Raw genomic sequence first — 21,971 nt, forward strand, 5'->3', positions numbered from 1 at the left:
GATAAATGCAGAGTTCTGTATTTCTCAGAATCAGGCTGCCTGCTCGAGTGCGGCCTTTTGTCATAAACCAAAGTAGCCAAAAATGTAGCCAAGCAACATCGGCAAATGAAGTTCAAGGTTGCTGCTTTGGTTTTCTAATGTGAAGGGATTTATTGGAGTAAATTAGGTAAGTCTCTCTGGTTCACATTTATCCATACATGCTGCAGTAATCTCTATAAAAAATTTTGATTTATTATAGCTTTTTAGTGTATGCCATTTTCTACCAGTCGCTGTGTACAAGTCGGTGTGAATGCACAGAAGTCAGATCCTGACATAGGACGAAGATGTTCTTTACTCCTTCATGGCTTTGTGTCCTCCACACAGCCTGATTTGCAGAATTTTAGGTTGAAGTCAAAGATGTTTCTCTGAGCTGCTTTCCTGAATATCTTTCAGCTATTTGAATATTGTAGAGGTGCTCAGTTTTCTCTCGAAAAAATCTTTACGTTTGTTTTATTTTCTCTAGCATCTAGAAGTCAAACTACTGTTGCTCAACACTAATTTCAGAGGTTCTAAGGACGAGCCAAGAAAGAGCAGTTAAAGAATTGTCAAGGTCTTTTTCTAAATCCTACATTTACACTTGCCCAAAAGAAGTCAGTTCTTCAGGCTACAAGGCAGCTGACTAGGAACTGCCTACTACCACATACTGCTGTGAAAGTGTCTCAGACAACATAGAGCACCTTGCTCTGCAGCCAGAGAAGAATAAGCTAGTAGCCCACTACTGTGGTAAATGTGCAAGTGACTCTGACCCAAACTGGATGATCAGCCTTATGGGAAGCAGAGACTGGGTGGCTGAGTCTGCCATGAGTTCAGAGAGACGTCTTTTACATGAGGATAAGAAGATCTCTGTTTTTTGGAGGAATAAATCGTAGTATAAGCTAGAGAAAAAAAAGGCCAGCTGGACGGTATAAACATATTGCTGAGATGAACAGTAAATTATTTGGAAAAAACACTTTGAGGGAGAATAAAACATCCTGTGAATTCAGGTCACACTTGGCACATAATTGTGACCAAAAGAATGAAAAAACTGGAGCTGTCAAAATGCAATGTTTCCACCATATTTCAAAATGACATGTCATTTCAAAATTTATCTAAATTTGAAGGAAAAAAAAGAAGCTTAAAATTAGTTCAATAACCCAGAAATGAAAACAGAAAGATTATAGATTTTGTCCTTGTTCTTCTTCTCACCCTCTCCCCACTCCCCAAGCTCTCTCCTGGAGTGAAGTCAAAACAACATTTTCACAGCTTTTTTCCATGTCACTACCCTCTCCTTCTGCACATTTTCACTTCAAAACAAGTTTTAGAGTTATTATTTGATTCTGCCCACAAAGCCAAATTTTATTATTCACAAAGTACTATATATGTAATAGTCTCATCAGTCCTAGCCAGAGGCAAAGGGTAGCCTCAGAGCAAAAGGAAAAAAGAAGCATGCAAAGGAAGATAAATAGGGACGAGATGATAGGCAAATAAGTAATACTCCCATCTTTTCTTGAGCGCTGTGTGGATAGAAAAAAGAGTGCTCTAATTAATTCCAGAGTGATGGGGACTTGAGGGCTGGACTCTGTGCACTGCATGCTTGTGAATCTTCATTCCATGTGAACCCCCTTCCTCCAAAAACCAAACAAACCCTTGTTTTGTCTTTGACATCAAAAGACACAACATAACTAACAGCAGATGTTCCGATAAACTCCAGTAGAGACCAACCTCTTGGCAGCCATATTTCTGTTCTGCAGTGGCTTTTCCAGGCACACAAAAAATCCATTTGTAGGACTGAAAAGTACATGAAATGGTTTTCTGGTAGTTTTTCTTGTGGTAATTTCTGGTACTATTTCTACTATCGAGGAACTGCAGTACCATGAAAGACCCTGTTTTGTGGTGTTTCCGCCCTGCGTTACTGCAAGTGATTATAAATGCAGGGAAGTAAATGCAGAAATGCATAAGCTTGAAGCATAAAATTGGAACTGGAGGAGGACAAATTTTTAGCAGAAGCTGTTTGCACTTTCAATAGTTAAAACCTCCATAATTCAACCATCACAGTAACATACAGATCTTAGTTTAGTGAATTTGAAAAATTTGGCCTGAAATCCTGGCCTCACTGAAATTGATTAGAGTTTTGTCACCAACTTGAACGCTACCAGGATTTCACATTGTTTTAATTCGCAGAGACAGAAGCCAAACTGTACATTACTATGCACTCTACATTGCTATGTAAATATCCAATAGATTTTTATACCAGATTGTCATTAATTAATAATCCCAAGCAGAGACGATTTTGCTCTTGTTTTCAGATTCAGACTGTAATTCAGTGATTTTTTTCTTCCAACAACCCAATTTTAAATGCTGTGTTATTTTTATTTTCTGCAGTACTTGCCATACAGCCAGCCTATGGCTGCCTGCAGACTTGTTTAATCAGGAAACAAAATCATATTTTATGGCAAGACAGTCAACTTGTCTAGAAGCTGAAGTAATTAATAAAGATAAGGACAACCAACCTGGGAACAGGAAGGCAGCAAGTCTAATAACAACTTCCAGTATGAAACCATCTAATAAATACTTGTTATGTGCACTGAGAACAATCCTTAGGCTGCAATGTTGCCATAAATTATTCATATGAAAGTTTTGGACAGTAAACAAATTTATGAAGATAATGATCTCTTTGCATTTCATGAACAAAAGTGCGGGGAGGGGTCAATCCCCAGAATAAATTGCAATGTATAAATCCACCAGCTGTAAGCATAAAGTACTGATGCAAAGATTCGCTGCTGAAATTGTAAAATAATCCCTGTGCGGTTCCTCTTTCCAGAAAGACAGCTTTGAAGAGCAACTGCAGAGCCAAAAAATTTAGCATATACTCATTTGCTGTTCTTGACCAGAGCACTAATCACAAGTTAGGAATCAAAGCCTTTGGACTATAATGGGTGAATCAAATCAGAACTGTGAACAGCATTAGCCCTGGTCTGCTTAAAACTAACAGCAAGCAAGCGTGAAACCTTTGTCAAGGGGTTGTTGCAAGTTTGGGAAACACTGATGTACATTTTTTTTTTGATGTACCAGACTGCTTTTCCTCAATTGAGGATCCATACTGAGTGACTAGGTGGTTTAAAAAGCTGAATGAATTTCACAATGGCAAAGTTTACTTCCAGTACATTCATTTAATGGCTGAGGCAACTGATGAAAGGGAAATAAAAATCTGATGCGGAGAAAAAATATTAGACTAGAATCTAGACTCCCCCAGGACAATTTCTTGTGCTTTGTATCCTCTGTGCTGACAGACAACATATTTGCTTTCTAGCTAATTACCAACAAGATTAAAATTTTACATCTTTGATGTGTATGAGATCAAAGAATATTAGGAAATAAAAGTAAGATTTACATAATTGTCTTGTACAGCTATAACAAACTATGACTACGTATACAATCAGACACCCTGCTCATCAGGAAAGGATAAACTAGAATCAACTGAACTACACAAGAATATTGTTTAACTTTGCTTCCTCAGCAGCTTCTCACCTCTCCTGACACCCACCACTGGATCACAGATGCAAAGCCAGGAAAGATGCCCTCTCCCAATGGCTCATCTGATACCCCAAGACTCAGGGGAGCTCCTCTTTCAGTTGTTGGGACTTTAAAAAAAGTGTACCTGCCTCGTGCAGACACAGCAGGCCATCAGCAGAGGAAGAACTAAAGGATATCCAGCTCCAAAATCCTTACTACTTACTTGATCTAAAGGATTAACTTCTATTTATTTCTTTTACTACTATTGTCTACCTTACGTGCACACACAGACTGGGCACCAACCCTCTTTGGGAACATGCTTTGGTAGTGCAGCCTTTTCCTATTATGTATGTAGGATATGGTTCTCATCCATCAAATCTGTATGCTAGTTAGTATGCTCACTTTAGAAAAACAAACAAAAAAAAAGAGGAACCAGTGCTTTGGTACATACCTGCATCTAGTTCATTCTTACCATGGCTAAAATACTGTGTTAGGAGTATTGCATTTTCTTTAAACTGTCTACAAGAACAATACTGCCCTGTAATAACCGATAAACACTTGGCTTTGACTGTTCTGTCTTCAGCCTTTATACATACAGCGTGGTTTACTCCAGAAATATCTAGTATTCCTATTTCCTCATCAGCTCAACTGTGAGAAAAAAATCAAAGGCAGACAAAAGTAACTGCCTCGTAAGAGTAAAATGGGGTGGGAATGTTCGGATCGCTTCTGCTCATTAAGGTGATGTGAAAGGTCTACTTCTGGCTAGGAGCTGTGAGGTACTTCTCAGAGCAAAACGATTTTGAAAGTTTTATTTGTCATCAAGTGGCAGTGACAATGAAAAACTTCTTTTGCACTTTAAGACAGCTGGCAATAAAGCAGTGCAGCAAATGACTGACAGAATAACAGTTACTGTACCAGTGTAGCTTCTAAGTTTTTACAGCCACTCAGCAGGAATTATACCATTGTATTAATAATAATACCATTGTATTGGTTTAGGGTATAAAAAACATTTGGCACAGAAGGGCTCTCTCCTTCCCCATTGCCATATCAGGAACCAAAGTAACAAAATTTGGGAAAAGCAGGTCTTTTGCTAGATTGAATTTAGATATTTTTACTGTGTAGTTTTGCTTTAGTTCACACAAGGGCAAGCCTGAAAACATTTCGTTGCTGACAACTCCCTCATTCAGCACCCTTGCAAGCAGCTCCCAACAAATCACAGTCTTCAAAGGCACATTGCTTTTGTTTGTTCTTATTGTAACAGATGTTTTGTATCATGTACTTCAACGAGCTAATTTATCTGCAGAGGACCGCCTACTCTGGCTGGTGTACATCCAGCTGTGGAAATAGCTCAAGTGTCATCTGTGGCCACTTTCATTCCATTCTTCTGATCTCACAGGATCTCAGTGACCGCATCCAAACCCATAAAAAATAAACAGACCTGAGAACATCCTTTTAAAAAATTTCCAGTGGAGGAGTAATGCTACTCCAGGCAGGAAGCCTTTCTAGAAAGAATGTGACTGATGCTGAAGGAAGATTCACTCAGCTCTGGAAGTCTCCTCCAAAACATGCTTCTTTTATCATATGAACTACCCAGTCAATATTAAGAGGCACTGGAGCAATGTCATGTGTGATTTTGATGGAGCTGAGAGCTTCTGACTAACTCAGTGCCATATCAATTAGCCCGAGCACTAGGCAATCAATCACCACTTCTTCTCTAAATGTACTGCGCTCCCATTAGAAGCTGCAAATACCGTGAGGCTAGTTCATCTCAACACAGTGAGCACTTTTATATACTGTGGGTCTACTGTAATATATTTCTGAAGTAGAAACAAAATCAATCTGAATTGCTCTGGAGTGGAAGCATATCCCATTAATAGCTGTGCACCAGGATTAAAATGTATTAGTGGATAAAAAATAGTCTGCGTCTGTAAGAAGTCAATTACTGCTTTCTTAAAAGTGACCAAATAAAACATCCAATACACTTTCTGAAAATGCCTTTAAAATCAGCTGGGATCACTTCATCACAAGTCAAAACATGCCTGGGATGGTGCAACCATTCCCTGATTAGGTTCCTTAGAAGAAGGAGCAACAAGTTGCCTTTTGAATTTGTTGAGAAGTCAACCACAGTTTCCCACAGGAAATAAGTAGTTCCTGATAAGATGCTGATCATACACTTCAATATCAGATCCACTGGGTTTGCTAATTACTTTCAAACCACTTAGTCAAGTCACCCATTAAGAGGAAATGATTCAATTGCAGATCCACTGAACTGAGAAACTAGGTGACCGAAACTCCTTGTGGAGCTTGAATTATCCACCTGTGTAAGAGGGCTCACAATATGTCAAACCAAGTAGTTAATTTCAGTTTTGAGAAGCAACTATGGCCACATTTAATTAGACAGCTTGGCAGGATTTTTAATATTGTACAACACCAATTATTGGAATATTTCAGAAACATTTCAGAAGCCTTTGAAAACCTTCAGGAAAATTAGAACCTTATAACCATCATCAGAACTGATTCATCACTTTTAGGAAGCTGCATTCTAAGTCCCTTAACTCTGCAGAGAAAATTTTAAAAGTTGCTGGCAACTGTCCTATATCTTAGAGATGATGATTCATCTTTTCACTTCTGATTGAGTGTATTTGCTATAAACTTGCTATTTGGGTGTACCTATTGGTCAGCTTCTTCAAAGTCTAAGCAGATCACCGCAGAAGGCCTGAACAGCTTACTGCAGCTCACGACATTTGCTGTAGATCCTGTCAGAGGTTAGCAAAATGGACTCACTCACAGTGAAGCTAAACAATTTCACATTAGGATGCACTGACTTCATGGTACTAATTAACCAATGATATCTAGGGTAAAAATGGGTGCCTGATAGAAGGCTCTTTTGGGATTTTAAGTCTTTGTCTGCCACACATTCTAACCTTCTGCTGATTCTGCTGTTGCTTGGCTTGGGCTTCCACTTTGGAACATGTCATAATGATAGAGTTCTTTGAAATAGAGAAAATACTTCTCAGAGGGGAACCACCACATTTGAGCTAAACTATTGTCCTTTAGCACATATAACATACAAAAGCAATGCCTGTGACATGCCTATGACTTATATTGGATATTGGGATCATTAACTTCAAAGAGTTCTGTCACTTGTATTTATCCACAAGAATTTTACCAGCACAAGAGAGTTAAGATAGCCTTTTCTTCTGTGGGAAGAAGAATAAATATGGCATAATACCCGGTTACACATTGTCCCAGCTCGGCCAAGAAGATGAAAGGAAAGAGCAAGACTCAGTCTCATACTTCACTTGACACAACAGCACTCACAGCATGCTCCTACTTACTCCTTTACTTGTCTGTTGAACAAATTATGAAAAGAGGCTCAGAGAGGATTCAAATACATTGCATATTGGGGACGCAAGCAGGTATCACCACAAACAGATCACGGCTAGTCACCATAGCCCACACTTTGCAAGTCATGACCTGTATCACTAATTTTTATCTGGAATACAGATTTGAATGGCATGTAAAACTCCAGGAAGAATGGCAAATGAACACAGCTGAACATCCAGTCCCCATGCAAGGAAGTTCTCTTAGATTATGGTACTTGAAACTCCTCAAGCTCTATTCCAAAATCTTTACAATGACCTCACCCAGCTTATAGCACAAACACCTCCAATGCTTTTTTTCTGAATGGATGGCAGTGACATACTTTGATCTCTTTGTATTATCCCTGTAGAAACATCTGTGGTTACTATCCACTGAAGTACAAAGCCCAGAATCTTGAAGATCTGCACATCATCTGTGCAGTCCCAGCAAAAGATTTCTCAGTGTTATAGCCAAACCTGAACTTTGTCACCCAAGGATAAATGGGATAAAAGGCTTTTCCACCTCAGAAAGTGGAGGCAAAACAAGGGAAAGGGCAAAACTAGTACGGAGTTTCTGGGAGCTACTCCAGGAAAGTCACACCTGCCTTTACTATGAATATTGGCATGAATTGAAGGTAGGTTTGCTGTTGTGAGTCCAAATATGGGCACTAAGCCCCAACTCTCTCTCAGCAGCAGCAACAGTACCAAGACTACCTTTCAAAGACCATTTTCCCCCCATCACCCTGCCCTAAGCAACTGCCTAAAATTGGCTCTGTAGTCACCTCCCATTAAAACCAACGTGCCCAAGGTGTTAAACATCTGTGAAGACTTAGGCTGAAATGTTATAAAATTGGCTATCAAGTAGAGGTTGAAGACGTGAACTGGGTGTTAGTTACTGTCTGTAGAAGGCAGCACGAAACCAGGGGAATTGCAATTGCACAGGTATTTCCCTTCAAATTCTTGTTATTCCCGTGCTGCTCCTGGGGGAAGATGTGGCCTGTCACAGCTTTAGCTGTCATGATGAGTGGCTTTGCTTGCTGAACTTGGAGCAGGAGTTAGCGAGGGAGCTAATACAGCTTTGCTACTTCCACAGACGCAAATCAAGGAGAAAGGGTGCTGCATCTGCCTGTCTATCAGAAACACTCAAACTGCTCCTGACAAATGTCCATCCCCTCGTCTCCCTGAAGTAAGACCTGTGACAAGCACCAGGAAATGCTCATGTCATCAAACACTTCATCCACATTTAAAAAAAGTACACCTAGAGCAATCATCTCCTTTCCACAGAAATGACATGGCCTGACAGCAGGAAGAAATCTCAGTGGTGGAGTGCGTACAATCACACTTTTCCCAAAACACTGCTGGTGCTTCTGGCCCACTGGAACCCATGGTTAGCCAGGAGCAGTTGTGGCAGTGTGGATGGACCAGCTTTACAAGGGCAGGTCTCTCCCCCTACCTGCCAATGGAAAATATGCCTCGAGCCTCAACCCCATCAGATGTGGGACATCTGCGAATGTGACGCCCACCGTCTTGGCTAGAGGCAGACGATAGACTAGTAATTTCCAAAGCTGCAAGCAGGAGTTTTTTTTATTGATCGTGCTAAAGAGGAAGGCTATCAAGCTGGGAGCTGACACAGACTCACATCCTGTGTGGATTGGGCAAAGAAGGGTTGCATAATGATTTACAGATTGTTGTACTGGAAAAGTACAAAGACTGTTTGAAAGCAGGCTGTTTGCTGTGTGAATCATATCCAACCCTCTTGTCCCACCATGGAGATCAGTAGCAGGGTGTCAACCCTGTGACCCTCAGCTTGGAGCTGAAGAAATCATCCAAGTTATCCTGGACCGAGCCCTGGATAAGGACTCTGTACATGTTTTTTCTCTCTGAGTTATACAGCTTTTTAGGAGGCAGAAGTAGACACCTGATGAGGAACCCAAATATCTTCCTGCTTTGGGATGTGTGTGTGGTTTAAGGTGTGTAGAGAAAAGGTAACTTCCACTCGATTGCTTGCTCTGAAAAACACAGTGGTGAAGGGCTAAGCCTGGGATTTGGGATGGATGTTAGAGAGAAGGGCTCTCCTGGGCAACAAGGCCTGCAGCGATGTTACAAAACCTCCCAGAAAACTTATTTAAAAGGCATGGAGTAGGAAAGCTGTTCATCCTTTAACTAGGTACGCTCAAGGCTGTAGTCAGGAAAAAAGAAATAACAAATTGCATTTAAATCACGGTTAGAAGTGAAATTTCAACCCCTAATTTTCACCTTCCTTTTAACAATAGGCCATTTGGTAAGAAAACCTATCCTGCTGGAAGTGCATCTCTCTTTGGCAGGTAGTCTAAAAAATAACCATTCAGTGGTTTCACTAAGTAACAACTCGGCACTCCTTCAAAATTCTTCAGAATCTGTTGTCTGTCACTGTGTTACACAACTCATTCTTCATCAATCCACTATGAAACAAAGAATGTTCAATGTTTATACTATTATATTCACTATTTGTTTTTGCAATCATGCAAGAAAGAGGTTGAAACCATGCTCTCCACAGTCTTGCAGATACCACTGATTCATAACAAGAAGCTTTTTGGCACACACTGTTGAATGCATGGACTTAGAATAGATTTATTCCTAATGTACACCAGTTTGAGAGGAAAACAAGGCCACGAGGTTACAACCTGAAAACTGTAATTAAGCAACCACTCCACCTCAGTGGGACTGAAATCAATTTAGGAAAGATACACATGATTTGATCTAGATTTGCCTCTGTACTGCAAAGCTTAGGTCAATATTACATTCTTTATAAAGACATTAGAACTGAAAAGAAAGCATTTTATCTAATAGAGTAAAAAGTGAATGGCAAATACTGTTAGACCTGACTACATTCAATAATAAGCTATTACTTATGATATCTTGGACGTTTCTAACTTCCTGGATGTCAAATTACAGTGTACATTTATACATTGATACTAAAAAAAACCCTGTTAGCACCGTCTCTGCAAAAATAATTTTAAAATAATTATGTTATTAAAATGCTTCACCAGTAACAGCTGAGGAGGTGTTAATTAGGCAGCCACTTACTCAGACACCTCAATAAGTATATCAGGAATGAACACAGAAGGAAAAAAAAAAAGACAAAAAAGCTACATCTAGAGGCCAGAAATAAGATTCGCTGAAAGCCCATCTGAGACTGCAAATGATATTCAAACACCTAAGAAAAGGTTTCTCACACAGATAAATGAAAAACAAGGACAGAACCCAGAGCTGGGCTCCCCATGCAGTGAGTATGGGGTACACATTAAAGGTACTTCAGAAGTAGCCCCAACAGGATAAGGCCACTGCCTCAATTTCCCCCATGAGCCATCAGACGGCACAGGCAGCTTTCTGAGAATGAGAGTTTGGGCAGAGGAATGAATGCAGTCAAAGGAGATGAAAAACCCAGAGAAGTCACTGAACTTAAGGTGTGGGTGAAAGTGAAATGAGGAACCAAGACTGGATCATCTCTACTGCAGAGCAATGGAAGAGCTGGCACACATAAGCACAGGTCCAGTGACCAGGACTAAAGGATATTAATGAAGATGGAACATAGATAAAGCAAAGACAGAGCTAGCTAACCTGATTTTTTAAAATAAATGACCTATTTTCTAGGCAAAGGACATGCAGCAGATCTAAGTTCTCTGAAGGTCAATAAGGTATTTCAGGCAGTGCTACACCAGAAATTACTAAACTTTGGGGCTGATAAAGAATTAACTAAAGAGGAAATGACAACAGGTTGTGGTAAAAAACAAGCTATACTGCTTCAGGAGGAGGGTCACTAAAATCTCCATCAGGATTGCTCTCATCCAATATTTTTAATAATACCCTTGAATAACAAGATTAGGGGAAATTATGAAGTTGTAAGGCACATTTAGTAAAGTGGCAGACTGAACTACTATACAGGAAGGACTGGATTAAGTAGAGCAAGGCTCAAACTCATGAAGACAACTAGGCTAATATGTGGTTTCCTTTAAAATGTAGGAGCATTTGCTGGAAACCTGGAAGAAGGAGAAAACCTAGATATATCAGTGAATTACAGGATGACTGCATTACCAAGGTCATGTGCACAAGGGAAAAAATATGTTATTTTACAATACAGCAAATTACTCCCAGTGAAAAGAAGTAAGTATTAATGCTATTGTACAAAGGGTTGCATCAGCTGTCCCAGAAAAATGAATTCAAAGTAGAACAGATCCAAAGAAGGGTCACTGTTGCAGCCAGAGGTACAAAATCCCTAAGTTACTGCAAATGCATGGGGATGTTGACATAGTTAGCCTAGAAAATGAAGATGCAGGGAAGATTTTTGTCTATAAATTAATGTGGTGAACATCCAGAAGGGATAAGAGTTACTGAAGGTAGGGGAGAATGTTTGGCCGAGAACAGATGGATGTAAAATGAATAGGAGTACCTTTAGGTTGAAAATTAAAAATGCAGGGCTAAGCCTCAGAGCAAAGGTGTTCTGAAACAAGCCTCCCGATAGGATTATCAAGACACAAAAAATCAAACTATCTAATCAGGTTTTGGAAGGGATTATATATAGCATGGTTCCTGGATACAGCAGGAATCCTGAGTCTTATAAACTGGTCACTAAGTCCTTAGAGTACATTATTAAAATTTTTACACAACTCCTGCACTAGATAAATCATGATGTAATCATAAGTAATATATAGATTAGCTAGTTTCTCCTACTTATGTAAATTGGTCCTTGAATACACTTGCATAACATAATGGTAATTTATGGAAGTGCTTTTGTTCTAAGGATTAGCAAAGACCCAGAGTCTCCTTCATCAACTTATTGCTGCAGGCATGATTCTCTTCTTTTTCTCACTGTTTCACACCTATGCAATTCAATTTTCTTAAGCAAAGTTAACACTTGATTTATACTGGTAAAAATCAGTTCTAATATTTCACTTCGCAGCTAGGGCAGGCTTATTTTAATATTTAACAGGAAAACCCTAAACATTAATAGCATCATTGTGAGGCTGTGTTTAGAGGCATCGGTCAAGATAGGCCCTTGTTCCACCAGACTTTTCACAAACATCTAGTAAAAGCCATTTAGTGGTATGACAGTTTCATAATTTAAATAGATGGGATTAAAAAGAAGACAAATGAGAAACTGAGGCAAGAGATGAAAGATCTTTTCTCCAAGGTCACACAACAGATCCGCGGCAGAAGAAAATGTATCTGTCACTAAGTGCTCCTAAGCCTATGTGCATCCTTTGAAACCAGTGTGCAGAAAAGGCAGGCTCAGGTCAAAAAGGAGCTGCAACAAGGATGAATATAGCTATGAATTGTATTTATAGCTGAACAAGTATGCATGATTTCCATTTGGAATTTGCTCCCAATAACAGTTGAATCCTCTGGGACAAAGCCCCCTATGAATACCATATTTAAAAAAATAATAATACAATAATTAACTTTGCAGTTTATACCTTGATTCTTACATAACTCACTTCCTACTCAGCTGTATATGAAAGGACACCTTGTCAATAGCCTGAAACTTGACTTGATGCTTCAATAGCAGGAATTCACATTTACAACTTTGGCAGGTTGTGCCAGTCTTTATAATTCTTATTTTGGAGTCATCATAGTTACAGTGCTGCCCATGCAATTCTCTAGTTGTGTAACACAGCTGTTCCTCGATAACGCTCCTCTGGGTTCACAGGGCTGTGCCCTTCTCCAAAGCTGCCCAGTGCCTCATCTCTAATGGAAATACTGATTTTCTGCAGTGCAGGGATGGACTTTGGGAAGCCAAAAGGAGATCCAGGTCCCTTTCTGCTGGACAACTGTCTTGCGGCAACATCCTCTATCCTTAACTGCACTATGGAAATGACAACCACATCTCCATCATGGGAAAGGGACCCAACACTGTGTGCAGCAGGCACCCACAGTAGATCATACCCAGCCTTGTCACCAACTAGCATGAAATCTCTCTGCTCCCAGAGCACAGAGCTTATTCAAAGCTTTTTGCTGCCTGTGGCAGATGAAAATTGTTGCCTTTCCTTTCCACCCTCACAGAACTTGCACGTTCGGCAATTGCACTATACAACCATCTGTGTTGCGAGCAGGCTTGTGTCCCACTTACTACATGCACATCGTCTGACTTACTTAAGCCAGCACAGCAGAGCTCCCACTGCAGAGCTGTGGATAATATTGGCATCAACTGCAAGACAATGGACATTACCAGGCAAAAAATAAGAATGGTCCATGATGGAGGATAAATTCGAGAGGGCTGTAATATACATGTATCACATGCCTCTCTAGTTCACAGCACAAATATGCATACGTAACCATAATGCAATACACGTGGCAAAATAGTTGATGGTGAGCTAAACTGAGAAATCATCTGACAAATTTATATCACATGCTTACCTAATTCACCACTCTGCTGAGCCCATTACTTTCTACACACTCATTAATCTAACTGTTGGCCTATAATTAATACCATGTGCTTATGCAGTCCATCGCTCTCTCCTGATCCTATCACATTCTGACTACTTATTAATCTACCACCTGGACAGTAGCTAACTTGACCAGTACTGAACCAGTGAGGAATTTTTGCTCAAAACAGCAAACATGACATATGAACCTTAGAGTTCATGTTCAGGTTTTTGACTTGGTGGACATTTAAAACTTGATGTAAATGCAAATCTACATGCAACCAGAGTCGTTACATATATTATATGAAATAAATAAAGTATTAGTGATTTTCAGTCTTAGTTGATGCACATGAAGTTGGAAAAGTTAAAACAGACTGCAGCCTTTGTACAAAATTAAGAAATTAATTTTGTAAAAAATGCACTACATTATTCCACAGAAGGTACTCTAATATCTATTGATTAATAACTATCTTTTAAAAAAATAGCCCCCTTTGATAAAACTTACTGCTTTTAAACAGCTGTTGTGTTAAGATTTTTCGTGACAATGAAGGTTGATGGTTAAGGTTGCATCTTTTCTGTTAAAAAGAAATTAATATTCCGTAACCTCAACCAGAATTTCCTGGCTTCAAAATCTCTGGGGTACCTTTCAAATTTAGTGTCAGCTGCCTTCTCTTCCAAATATCTTTTCCATTTACGTTTATAGATTTGTATTAAATATATATATAATTTTTTTCCACTAATGTAAATGTTTTTAAAAAAATCTTAGACTGATGGTTTATCCATTTAGTATTCACACTATCTGTAGAATATTTGAAAGAAGAGAAAATTTTACTAGAACTCTTAAGCCTTTTTAGGTTAAAACAGCAAAGTATAAGTTCCTCAAATGCAAGGGCTTGTCTACTGGAAACACTTGTGGTTCTCCCATCCATGTTTTCTAAGTGAATCCATATGTGGTGTGTCTTGCTGCCATCACAAAAAATGTCCAGTTTCACTAGGGGGCTCTAGCAGAGTGTCAAAAAGGGTTGGAAATCTAATTTGGATATATCTTTTTCTTCCATTCATGTTAATTCATATTAATTTCTACAACAGCAGAACAAATGACTGCAGCAATAGTTTGATATGATTCCAGAAGAGCTGTATAAGCAAACGTACAAACCCCTACACCTGAGTACGAGATGCAGCTTGGGTGAATAATTTACACCTGTTTCCTTTAAGAGGCGTGAGTTGGTTGAGCTTGGGCACTGCTTTTCTGTCCTGGGTACTCTCCTCAACACAACAGCACCTTGCACTAAAGAGGGTTGGTAAGGGCATTCTAATCTGAGTCTGAAATTACCCATTTAGTAGCACTAAGACAACACCTATATACGGTGGGTGCTGGGTGAGAGGCAGGCAGAAATGACCTCATGCAAGCCTGCCTGTCCCAAAGGAACATTGCCAATTACTGTCTTGATTATCAGAGTTATAGAGTTGGCAGTCCTTGATTTTCTGCCTCGGGAAACACGAATTAAAATTGTTCAGCAGAACTTTGGCATTGGTATTTGGTTAGTTATTTCAACCTCCAAACTCTTTAGCCTTAAAAGTTCAAGTAAGTTCATGTTCAAAGGATCTCTTAAAAATACACAGCTAAAAGTTAAAAGACTAGCTGGAGATTCCAATTTCTAGGGATTATTTCCTGTTTACTTTTCATACCAGCTAGCCGAACTCTCCCATTTCATCTTGGAGGCAGGACTCAACTGTCTGCAGAGGACATAATTTTGTTCCCTTACACTCAAACAGGCAAATGCAAGATGGACTCCCGGCCCTATTTGCTAAAAAGGTAGAGCAACACACAGGAGGTAGAGAAAGCTGTTTCGGGAAAGGGATGCTGAATGGAGCACAAGGAACTTCTTTGTTTGAGAGAGTAGGAATCCAAACACTGAAACTGCTGTGGTATTTTGGATATTATCCAAAACAACAGAGTTGCTAGTGAGAAAATGAAAACTGATATATTTCAGTTGGACAGTTTGTACTTTTTATGCTACATTCATGCACAACAATCAAAAGGCAAGAATCTGGAACCCTCACTCAGCCTCGCTTCTCACCAAAGTAGGGGGTTTACACTGCTTATGAAATAAGAAACGTTTTTGTTGTTGCTTTTAAAGACAGACAGATTACATTCAGCCATGGGCCAGAGGAAGGAAGACAGAAAAAAATAACAAGGGTGTTTGTTAAGACATTGACCTTTCTAAAAGGGCTGTAAGGGCTTGAGAATCATCCTGAAGAGAAGTTGTACCCAGCGCACTTTATCATTATCAATAGTAGGTTTTTCCATATGCTGCTCTGCTTGTACCCTTCATGCTGCCACTGGCATATTCCTTCTGCAGCTATTATGCAGAAACTATTCCAGACTGACAAGAACATCTATCTGTGCATAGCCAGTGATTACCTATGGTCACACAGCCTTGCTTGCAAATGAAGGAGGGTAACTGTAAAACCAGTGTGCACATACAGTATTAGGGCAGAGCATTTCTGTCAGTTCACTAAAATAATTGCCTTTAGAGAGGAAGAGTACATGTATGATTTATAATAAAGATTTGAATAAAAAAAGTTCTACACAAATGTCATTGTTAATAAAAATGAAATTATCTATATGTGAATTGACTTTAAACAACATGTTTTTTGAAGTTTTCCCTGAACCATCAGACAGCCTTTGGGGACTACAGGAAAAACACACTAAATATGGCAAATGTTATAAATCCCCAGAATAACTCTTATCCCATTTATGTTTTGATTCTGTCATCGCTATCCATCTATCCTTATCCTGAGGCAGTAATGAAATACAAGACTTGTTTCAAGTAGGGATGAGTGAGCACTGTACTTTGAAAGCTATAGTTAACTAAATGGAGCCCAGACTGCATCAGTGCATTAAATATTATGCCAGTATAAATCCAAACCCACACTGCCATAACTCTTCTGGAGCTTGTCTTCCATTATAGCTAGTGAGAGGGACCAGGGCACATGGCAAAGCAACAAAACTGGCAAATTTGAGGCGTTCTTACTCAGACACAGTGCAGACAATATGGTCAAAAAGTGGTGAAGGCTCTGTTTACAAAGGGTACATTTTTCAAAAGTGTCCGAGTCACACATTAGCCTCAAGGTAAATTGGTCATCATGTTCACATGATTCAGGAATCCTGGTTTCCAAAACCCTAAATATTGTGCAAGCACAAAGACGTGAGAGGTTTTTACATGTGACCCTACTATGCCAGCAGAAGAACATTTTTATTACTATTTATTTTGAAATAGCAATGCAACCTATTTGATATTAATTTTCAATGGCTCTTAGTACAAGGCTAGCAAAAATCGCCGATAACAAAAAATAAAAACCTTTTTAAAATTGTATTTGCAGTTGCTCATTGGCATCAACTTAGGATATCAAGGTTAAAAGTTACAGGGACAATCATGAGTAAATTATGATATATCTGCAGAGTCCTTGACTACCCACCCATCTGACTCTCTCCCGTCAGGAAAAAAAAAAGTTTCTGACTGTTTTTTTTCTCATAGAATGTCATTTTGGTTGTTATCTGCTTTTAAGGAGATCACAAAATTAAGAAGATAAACAAGGTTGGGGAATGGAAAGCAATATATGCAAATATTTTCCAGTTAATATATATGTTACTGTTATTTGTTAGGGTCAGCGGTTTATCTGGTTGTAGTTAAAAAGTTACAGAAGGAATTGGAGATACAATATTTTACTACAGTGTTTGTTTTTTTTTTAATCCGCCAAGTAAACAGATACAGAATACACACATCAGGAATATGTGGCTGAAATCAATATATAAAGGGAAATAAAAGAGCAACATGTCTGGCAGGCCAACCTACGGCAGGAGATATCACTGAAAAAAGAGTACGGTACTTAAATGAGTGGGCAGGCAGGTGGCAATGGAGATGAGATGGGTAGGCAGAGAAGAGACAGGCAGAGAGAGGGTGGTAGTGCTGTGGGGCACAGCTCTTCCCTCCTGTCAGCAAGCTTGCCAGCCTGGGAGAAAACTGTCTGGTCTGTGCACAGCACCCTTAATGAAAAACCTCCTTTGTCTCCTCTACAGCATGGTCCTGCCTATTTTTCTGTCATGAGGGACACTACGCAGTGTTAAATTATACATAAATATGAAGTAGGACTTTCTGTCAGAAATGATAAGCTAATCATCCAGTAACACGATTTAGTGGATACTTATAATCAAAACAAAGAATTAACCACCTGCATTTGTGCAATTCAAACTGTGCTTTCTGTATGAGTTCACCTCTACTCACAAAGAATAATAGAGGCTTAACAAAATATTCTCCTTCCTGGGGGAAGGGGAACGTAATATTTATCTGCACTGGTTTCCAGTGGGACATCACATGCCACAATCAATCATCTCATAAAATACTATGAAGTAAAGCAGTGGCAATTTAGATAATAATGTGGCAAACTAAGTTACAAGAAGAAATGAAAAGCTAACCAAATTAGAAAGTTCCCAGTTTTATCAGCTCACAGGGTTACCAAAGCTCACGTCTTAAATTCTGCCAACTTTATTGTAATGTTTTCTTCATTTATTTTAAGCTATGGAGCTGCTTAGAATAGAGTCTATAGTTAGACATGAAACTACAGCAAACTTACAATGGACACAGATTCTTTATTTTCTTTCAAAACAGGCCATTAATTCTGATGCCTCTTGAGTCCTCTGTGTAGTCCTCTGAAAACTTTTCAGACATTTTTAATATAGAATTCATCTCTGAATGAAACCTGGGGAATGGTAGTTCTGCCTTTTTCCTTTTATACTTCTTCAGCACTAAATGCCTCATGTCCATTTGTTTAAGAACATAATCTTGGGAAACACATGGGAAAAATCTTTCAGTGAAGAGACTGGGATTGTTACAGACAACACATGGAGGCAACCCACAATGGGAATGACACTGGAACTGAAATGTTACACCACTTATCCACTGTCCCTCTGCTTTTCCACCTACAAGCACACATTCTGTCATTGACACAACTCTCTGGCTCGCAATGAACACAAATTTAACTCAGCATATTGAGGGTGCCACTCACTGTAAAAGTTATTTTTCTCTTCACAGCCCTTTACCAAGGGGTAAATTCATCCAACTACCACAGCAAAAGACCTCTTCTAGTACTGCAGAAAAATGCTTTGCTGAACACTGTCAAATAAAACTCACACACACATATACACAAAAACTGGGATTGGTAAAATGCTTAGGTTTCCCATTTAGAAAGGGAATCTTTCTGCAAGGATCAGAGATCCTTTGGCTTCCACAAGTCTGATAATTCATCATATACACACATCTTAGATTTCTTGTGGTCTGCAATTAAATCCAAATATTAGAATACAGGGTTGGTTTTAACTCTGAGTTTGTTTGATACATCTCATCTCCCTACAAGGAACACAGTGGTAGCTTTATTCCATTGAGATGGAAACTGTCACCAGGGTCTGGAGAGAGGTGCAGCACTGCAGCAGTAGGAACTGGTCTTCCAGAAGACAGTAAGTCCCACACTATGGTCATTGCTTGGTGAGAGAAAACTGAAGAACATGTCTCCAAAGAGCTGAGGGATGAATTACCCGTGTGCTACTAAACAAGTATGCAGTGTAATTTATATCCATGTTGCTGTATAGCTAACTCCCACCAGAGGTTACTCTGTTATGAAGTCAGAATATTTGAACACAAATGTGAATAACAAACAATCCTGAGCTATACACCTTAATTTTAATTTTAACCTCCTGATATAAATCAATGTATTGATGCTTATGTGGAGTATACATTTGAATTCTGATTAATGACACTCTTAAGTGGATCCATACCTGAGAAATTGATCAAAGGTAAAAAATGAAACTAAAGCAATCTGTACACAGTGGGATTCAGCATGTTGTTTCCTTCTGGAATATCACTAATATTTAGGTAAAGTATGTCAAAACTTTTCTGTGAGGTAAACATACTGTACTTCTTCTAATGAATGTTGGTAGAAGTGTAATGCAGCTTTAAGTAGTAGTTATAAGTTGATGAAAGATGACAATTGACTCAAGAAAAAAAAAAAAAAAGAGTTGACAGGTCAAATCATAAAGCAGTTTTAGATTTGGCAGAGGCTCTGTAAGACAGCTGTGCTTTAGCCTTTTCTAGTCCCTGAAATGCATTACTGAGGCATTGAGGATCCTTTAAAGTATATACAACTACAAAGGACTTTTTTGATGGATAAGCCTATAAGGGAGGGCTAACGTGTTGATCCTAGCAATTCAAAGTATGCAAGAATGCAGTTATCTTCCAGTCCCTGAAGAAAAGCTTCAGAAGCAACACCTTAGAGCTTGTTATTCTCTTACAATCAATGCAATTAGATAACATATCACCCATCCTCTCCTTTTTCCTAAATCAAATGGTGCTCCTTAAAGAAGCAGAATCTTTAGGAGGGCTCTTGTCAGAGGGAGCAGATGGCTGCTCTTGCATAACCTAGGACTTCAACGTGGCTGACAAGCACAGCAAGGCTACAGCGTAAGCACTTTTAGCTGGATATAAGCAAGTATCCACTTACTGTTGGTTGCATAACATATGGCGGATGAGGCATCCATGAAGTACTCTGGACCTGCATATCAAATACTTTCAATTAGCACATAAAATTTTAAAACAGAACTCAAAGATTTACTTGAAAATATTCTTTCTATTACAGCTATGGAGCTAATTTTGGAAAAAGACTTAAGTCATGTAACTCAACACAAAATTCACTTATGTTTCATAAAGTTATTAATGAAGGAAAAAGCTTTCAAATTTAATTTGATAATATTTTCTACCAAAGTCAGAAGTCTGAGCAATTGTACCACTTCTATGATCCACTCCATTTTATCTCATAAAGCATTTTTCAATATTCCATGTTGTCCTATTTTTTCATTTGTAGTGTTTGCTTTCATCCTTCAATATAATCATGAACATGTCATCCAACCGACAGTGCAGGAGACATAAAATGTTCAAAGTTTACTTTCAAAAGTATCTGTATGAACTTTCAAAGGTATAACATTTTCAGAGATCCCAGAATGATTTATTCTGTTTTCAGCAAGAACTGCAGGTCTAATTCAGAGTTTTTGAAGCTTATTCTAACTGAAAGCTTCCATGGCAATGCTGGCTTAAGATGTCCCTGCCCCCCAGGATCAGCTCTTACCTTGGGCATTGTGGGGTCCATTCCCACCAGAACTCTATATGCCTCACCAATGTCTTTGTTGTTCTGCCTTATGACTGACATGTAACAGATTCCATGGACACACCAATTTTACTAACAATTAAATGCATTACAGAGTGCTTGCACATTTGTTGTGGCATCGCTGAGCCATAACTCCTTCTCGTGCTAAGTGTGAATGGCCCATATGCTATCGTAACTCAGACTCAATCCCAAGAACTGTGTACCCTAGTTTCCTTTTGCATCAGTCTGGGAACACAGAGTTGGGCATGTGGCATCTCAGACTGAGCATGAGAAGGGATGACTAGGAGAAAGTTACAAGGTCCTGATTCTCCAGATGCCCTGCGATTTTGTTAATGAAGCAAGTGATGAGAATTAATTGTATAACTGTGTGCTTCAACACTTGTTGAAGTTTATCAAAGTCGATTTTTTTTGTTGAAAAGCAAGCTTAGTGAAACATCTTCAGAACCAAAACCAGTGCACACACATGCAAACACACCTCTACTACAAAATTTTCTGTTGTTAATCCCTACTAGTTAAAATATATTAGAGCTGCCACAGCTTGCTGCTGTTGACTACTCCCACTCTTGCAGTTCCTCCTCTGTGCCAGGGCAAATGCCTTTGGGCTTACACTGCAAACTATTCAGCTTACACTGCAAACTATCTGTGGAGAATGACATGGGTTAAAAAAAAATAAATAAAAAAATTAATGGTTTTGGTGCAAATGCATCAAACCATGAACCGATGCAGTGGTTCAAGTCAGGATGGGAGAAGGGAGCAACTATGAACTGTGGAGCAGTGGGGGGGTGCCTGGGTGGCCTGAATTCAGTGGCCTGAATAAGAGGGAGAAGGTAGGACTCTTAAGCCAGCTTTGCGACTGAGAAAAGCACATGGGAGCTGCACTCATATGTCTCTGGCACTGACATTTCTTTGGTGTTGCCATTTACTGAAATTTACTGCATTTATCTCACCAAAACAATTTTTGTTTGGCAAGTGTTACACAGCCATCTAAAATTAAATAACACAAAAGTCAAAGAAAATTACAAGAATAATTTGCCTTTGAAAATCAAGTTTGAAACACAGTAAGTGTAAGCACAACCTCCCAGAATTACCTGTAAGCAGTAGCATACCATCTCTCCCCCCCTGCCCACAGCAACAAACCAACCCTAACATTAAGAACAACCCACCATGCAGCTTTGCAAGTTTTGGTAGCTTATCTCAGGTAGGACTCAGGACTGGAAGGGCACTGATGCTACAGGACAGAAATAACTGAAATGGGAAAGTATATCGCCAATGACCAGCTTCAGAGTGAGATATGTTCCCAGAGAATGCCTAATAATAAAACTATACAACCTGATTTTGACTTCCATCTCAGAAAGCCAGAGTACAGCAATAATTTCCCAGTGGAGATCTGTGAGGGATATGCTGAAAAGAGAAATTCTGAACGACAAAACGTGTGAGAGACTAAAGAAGGATATGAGGA

At 39.2% G+C, this 21,971-nt stretch overlaps 2 protein-coding genes across 7 annotated transcripts in view; one reads left to right on the top strand and one right to left on the bottom strand.

The window, feature by feature from the left end:
• AZI2 (5-azacytidine induced 2) overlaps positions 1–21,971 on the top strand; it is a 1,028,525-nt gene that overhangs the window by 236,322 nt on the left and 770,232 nt on the right. The gene's annotated exons all lie outside the window — the stretch shown is intronic.
• RBMS3 (RNA binding motif single stranded interacting protein 3) overlaps positions 1–21,971 on the bottom strand; it is a 457,623-nt gene that overhangs the window by 49,065 nt on the left and 386,587 nt on the right. For all 4 annotated transcript variants that reach the window (XM_049799280.1, XM_049799279.1, XM_049799282.1 and 1 more), the window contains one exon: positions 19,853–19,903. In XM_049799280.1, the coding sequence (XP_049655237.1) occupies positions 19,853–19,903 (51 nt within the window). The remainder of the gene's footprint in view (positions 1–19,852; positions 19,904–21,971) is intronic.

The sequence above is a fragment of the Accipiter gentilis genome, chromosome 4, assembly GCF_929443795.1.
Source record: "Accipiter gentilis chromosome 4, bAccGen1.1, whole genome shotgun sequence".
Classification (NCBI taxonomy): Eukaryota; Metazoa; Chordata; class Aves; order Accipitriformes; family Accipitridae; genus Astur; species Astur gentilis.